Source organism: Pinus tabuliformis, chromosome 5_1, assembly GCF_031772625.1.
Source record: "Pinus tabuliformis cultivar Carrire ecotype Pingquan chromosome 5_1, CPIR1, whole genome shotgun sequence".
Classification (NCBI taxonomy): Eukaryota; Viridiplantae; Streptophyta; class Pinopsida; order Pinales; family Pinaceae; genus Pinus; species Pinus tabuliformis.
In genome coordinates this window covers 54,910,829-54,915,088 of record NC_142305.1, presented here as the reverse complement: position 1 = coordinate 54,915,088, position 4,260 = coordinate 54,910,829, and the positions used below count along the sequence as shown (strand labels likewise).

The following is a 4,260-nucleotide window of genomic DNA, read 5'->3' as shown; positions in this document are numbered from 1 at the left end:
CTAAACTTAATTTAAGTTCAACCTATGACCCATAAATTGTTGGGAAAATAGAAGTTTTGAATAGGAGCTTGGGAAACATCATAAGAAGCTTGGTAAGTGAAACTCCCAAACAATGGGATCAGGTTCTTTCTCAGGCTGAATTCACATACAATGATACTCCCAATAGAAGTACAAGTATGAGTCCCTTTCAGATCTTATATGGAATGCATCTAAGGGGAGTATATGAATTGAGAAATTTGGGAAAACAAGATATAAGAAGTGCAGAAGGTGAAGAATTTTCAATGAGCATGTAAGAATTGCAAGAAAGAGTTAGGAAACAACTACAAGAAAGCAACAAAAAGTACAAACAAAGGGCTAATTCAAAGAGAAGGCAACCTAACTTTGATATTGGTGATTTATTGATGGTACATTTGAGGAAATAAATATTTCCTAAAGGAACTTACAACAAGCTAAAACTTAATAAGGTCATACCTTGTAAAATTTTAAGAAAATTTTCATCGAATGCTTATGAAGTGGAGCTTCCAAGCAATGTTGGTATTTCTCCAATTTTTAATGTTTTTGATTTGTATTCCTTTTAGGGAATAGAAAAAGTTTCAAATGATGAGTCTTCTAGTGAAGTAGCTCAGGTTGTTGAATGGAAGCAACAACTTCCCAAAGAAATTCTAAAGGAAATTGAAGGGTTATTAGATCGAAAAGTGGTGAAGAAAACTAGAGGAAAAGAATACTTTTAGTATTTGGTGAAGTGGAGAAATCATCCATTGGAGGATGCTATTTCAGTGATTGTTGCAGAAATATCCAAGCATTGCACAAATTTTGAAGAGATTGTGGAAAATTTCTCTCCCTAGGAGTCTGATGCAGGAGCATCTTACTCCTGAAATTGGGAAAAAACAAATAAAAATGTGGAAGGAATTAGACTCCTTTATTTTATTTGTAAATTAGTTTTGTTTTAGTTTAACGATTAGAACGTTTGGATAGGAATGATCTTAGAAAGAAAATAAAAAATCTTATCCGCTTTTGTGGATAGAGATGGAAGTAGTTTTTTATTAAGTTTAGAAGAAAGCTAAGACTTTGTGGAAGAAAAAGAAGGAGTTTGGATTCCTTTTTGGAAAATTCCAACTCATCCAAAGTTTAGTAATTTTAGTAATGATAGAAGAGAATTATATATATGATTATCTATGAATGTATGCACTCAGTTTTTGCAATTTAGATGAAAAAATAAAAATATATGCTAGAAATTTGTTGGAGATTTTGTGAATGAGAAATGTAATTTGAAAGTGTAAATGAGTTAATGTTGCTTGTAGACTGGAGTCATTAATCTTATTGCAAGTCAGGCAGGATTTGGCATCACATTGAAATATTTTCAATGTAATGTAAGGTTCCAACAATGATTTCCTTATTGCTTGTTACATTGCGATAATGATTGTCACAATGTGACGGTGCAAATATTTCTGCACCATTCAAACATGACAACATCAAACCCTAACAATATAAAACCAATATCGTAAACCCTAACATTAAACCCAATATTAAAAGTATAATATTAAACCCAATATTTAAACCAACACTATAAACCCTAATATTCAACCCTAATGTTCCAATGCGGAAATGCAACCCAATGAATTTCATATTGGGTTTAAGAAACCCAATATGAAACCCAATACTAGAAGCCCTGATTTTAAACCCTAATTTTGCAATGTTGAGAGGGGAAATTGAATAAATTGTAATGTAATGTAAAATTGCGACAATGAGTATTAGATTGTTTGTTATCTTGCAATAATGTTTGTCATAATGGTTCACCATGACAGCCATGTGGATTATTGTTTTTTTTTGTAAGGTTCAGTGAGACTTTATATTAATAAAATATAGTAGAATACAGATGCAGAGTGGGAGTCGATGGGACCTCCCTGTGTCTGCCTTTGAAAAACTGAGCTAGTCTAGTCTCTGCTCTCATTCTCTCCTCTCTTTTTTTTTCTCCTTCGAGTGGGTCGCTTGCAGCTTGTATAATTGTCAGTAAATGGATATATGGAAGAATCAAAGGAGCCTGGCATTTGCTAAGCTTGCTGGTCTACCTTGTTTATGGCGTGGCATTTCTCTCTGAGTTCCCCCTCCTCTAGGTCTTGCCAGAGGATGTAATAGTCTTCACTGTTGGAATGAACGCCCGCATTGGCTATGGTGTTGGCCAACTTATTTGCAGTTCTTCTGACTGCTTGAAAGGTGATGCCTTGAATGTTGCTGATATGGGCTTGCAAATCCTTTAGGATTGCCGAGAGCCTCCAGCTTGGTGTGATCTTGTCCACTTGCATGCCATTTTGAAGTTTCCTCATCATCTTGATGACTATCTCCGAGTCTCCTTCCACTATCAAGGGTAGGAATTTGTAGTGTTCAGCCAGGGTGATGCCTTTGATGAGAGCAACCAATTCTGCAATGTTATTGGTGTTATTTCCCAGATTGCCATGGTAGATGAGCTGGATGTTCCCCATATGGTCCCTGCTTGCTCTGCCATATCCGGCCTTTCCTGGGTTTTGCTTTGATGCACCATCGAAGTTTAGTTTGAACGCTGGAAATGGCAATGTTTCCCATTTGTCCTGCTTCATCGCTTGTGTGGTCTGGTTCCTGCTTGTGGGATTGGTCCGGGCTTTGAGATTGAGGATTTGGACAATCCTTTGATCCTTTGGAGACAGGTTCCCCTCTTGCTACGTTATGTCCATGGCGTGGATCGTTTCTATTATTAACTGCCTCGATTTTTCCATTAACCTATCCACTGTCATCGCAAAATTCTTAAATATTCGAGCATTGCGCTCTTTCCAGAGGATCTAGACCACGGCCCCTGGAATGAGGTTCCATGCCCTGTTGATCAGATTATTGGTGGACATGGTTGATCACCAATTGCTCAAGGTAAGGCAGATCGAGTCTCTATTTCTGTCGGTTTGCCAGAAGACAAAAGCCATATCATCCCATAGTGTGTAGGCTGTGGGGCATGTATTGAGAATGTGGTTGAGCGTTTCATTATCATTCTCGCAAAGGGCGCATCAAGAGGGTTCGATGAAGCCCCATCGCTGTAGATTGTTCCAGGTAAGCGCTCTGTTGTGCATGACCAGCCAAGAGAACAGAGTTATTTTTGGCCAATTGCCTCTGGTCCATAGGGCGTGCCATCTGGGGTCCGGTTGCCAGTCTGGTGAAGCAGCGATGATTCTGTAGGCTTCCTTTAGATTGAAAGTTCCTTTAGAATTGTTCCCCATCACAGGATGTCTTCTCTGGTTGAGGTGAGGATCCTGTGCTGTTCTAGTTGTTGTAGGAGTTGTTCTATGTTTCCATTGTGGTATTGTGTTGGCCATTGATCTTTGGTTAGCCATTTTTTCCAGGTGGTGGTCACTCTTTGGGGTTGCCAATAATCTGCTACCTTTTTTAGCCCTGCCTCTTGCATGTCATTTTTGAGTGTAGTCCAATCTGGGTGGTCCAGAGGTGGGAGTTGCTGCCAAGCATCCTCCCAAAATAGGGCATTGTTGCCTTGGTGCACTTCCCAGAAGCAGTTCTGCTGAACAATGTGTCGATTTTCCCATACTTTGTTCCAGAGGGGAGAGCCTTGAGTGCTGCCTGTGAGCCTGATGAGGTCTTTGTCCTGTATTTGATTTGTGTACTTTGCCTTCCACAAGGTGCCCCAAAGGGAATTAGGATTCTCCACCCATCTCCACCATATTTTTGCTGCAATAGCCTTGCTTAGGATTTCAGGATCTCTTAGGCCCAGTCCTCCTGCCAGCTTTGGTTTGCATATGTCTGTCCACTTGAGGAGGGCCCATTTGCGCTTCTTTGAATCTCCATTCTAGAGGAAGGACCGCTGGATGTTCTGAATGGATTTGTAGACTGATTTGGGCGCTGCAAGGGCTGAGAGCATGTAGGCCGACATTGTTTGAAGCACTGATTTGACCAGTACCAGTCTGCTGGCCATGTTTAGGGCTCGATGAGTCCAGCTGCTTAATCTGGATTTCATTTTGTTGAGGAGATCTTCCCAATTTGCAGCTTTGGGGGCGTATTCTGAAAGTGGTATGCCGAGGTATTTGGTTGGAAGGGAGTTCCTCTGAATCTTGAGAATTTTGCTGAGATTTCTCTGCACAGGAATAGAAGTGTTGAAGAAAAATAATTTGGATTTAGTTAGATTGATCTCCATACCTGAGGCTTCCGTGAAAGTACTTAGCACCTTGTTGAAGGTTCGAGCTTCCTTCACTGTGGGGGTTCCCATAAGCATTGTATCGTCGACAAATT

At 40.0% G+C, this 4,260-nt stretch overlaps 1 protein-coding gene across 1 annotated transcript; it reads right to left on the bottom strand.

Moving 5' to 3' along the window:
- Positions 1–2,051: 2,051 nt before the first annotated feature.
- Positions 2,052–2,594, bottom strand: LOC149163422 (uncharacterized). The gene has a single exon (XM_089429122.1). It carries the CDS (start codon positions 2,592–2,594, stop codon positions 2,052–2,054), a length of 543 nt encoding a protein of 180 aa, XP_089285248.1.
- Between the last annotated feature and the right edge of the window lie 1,666 nt (positions 2,595–4,260).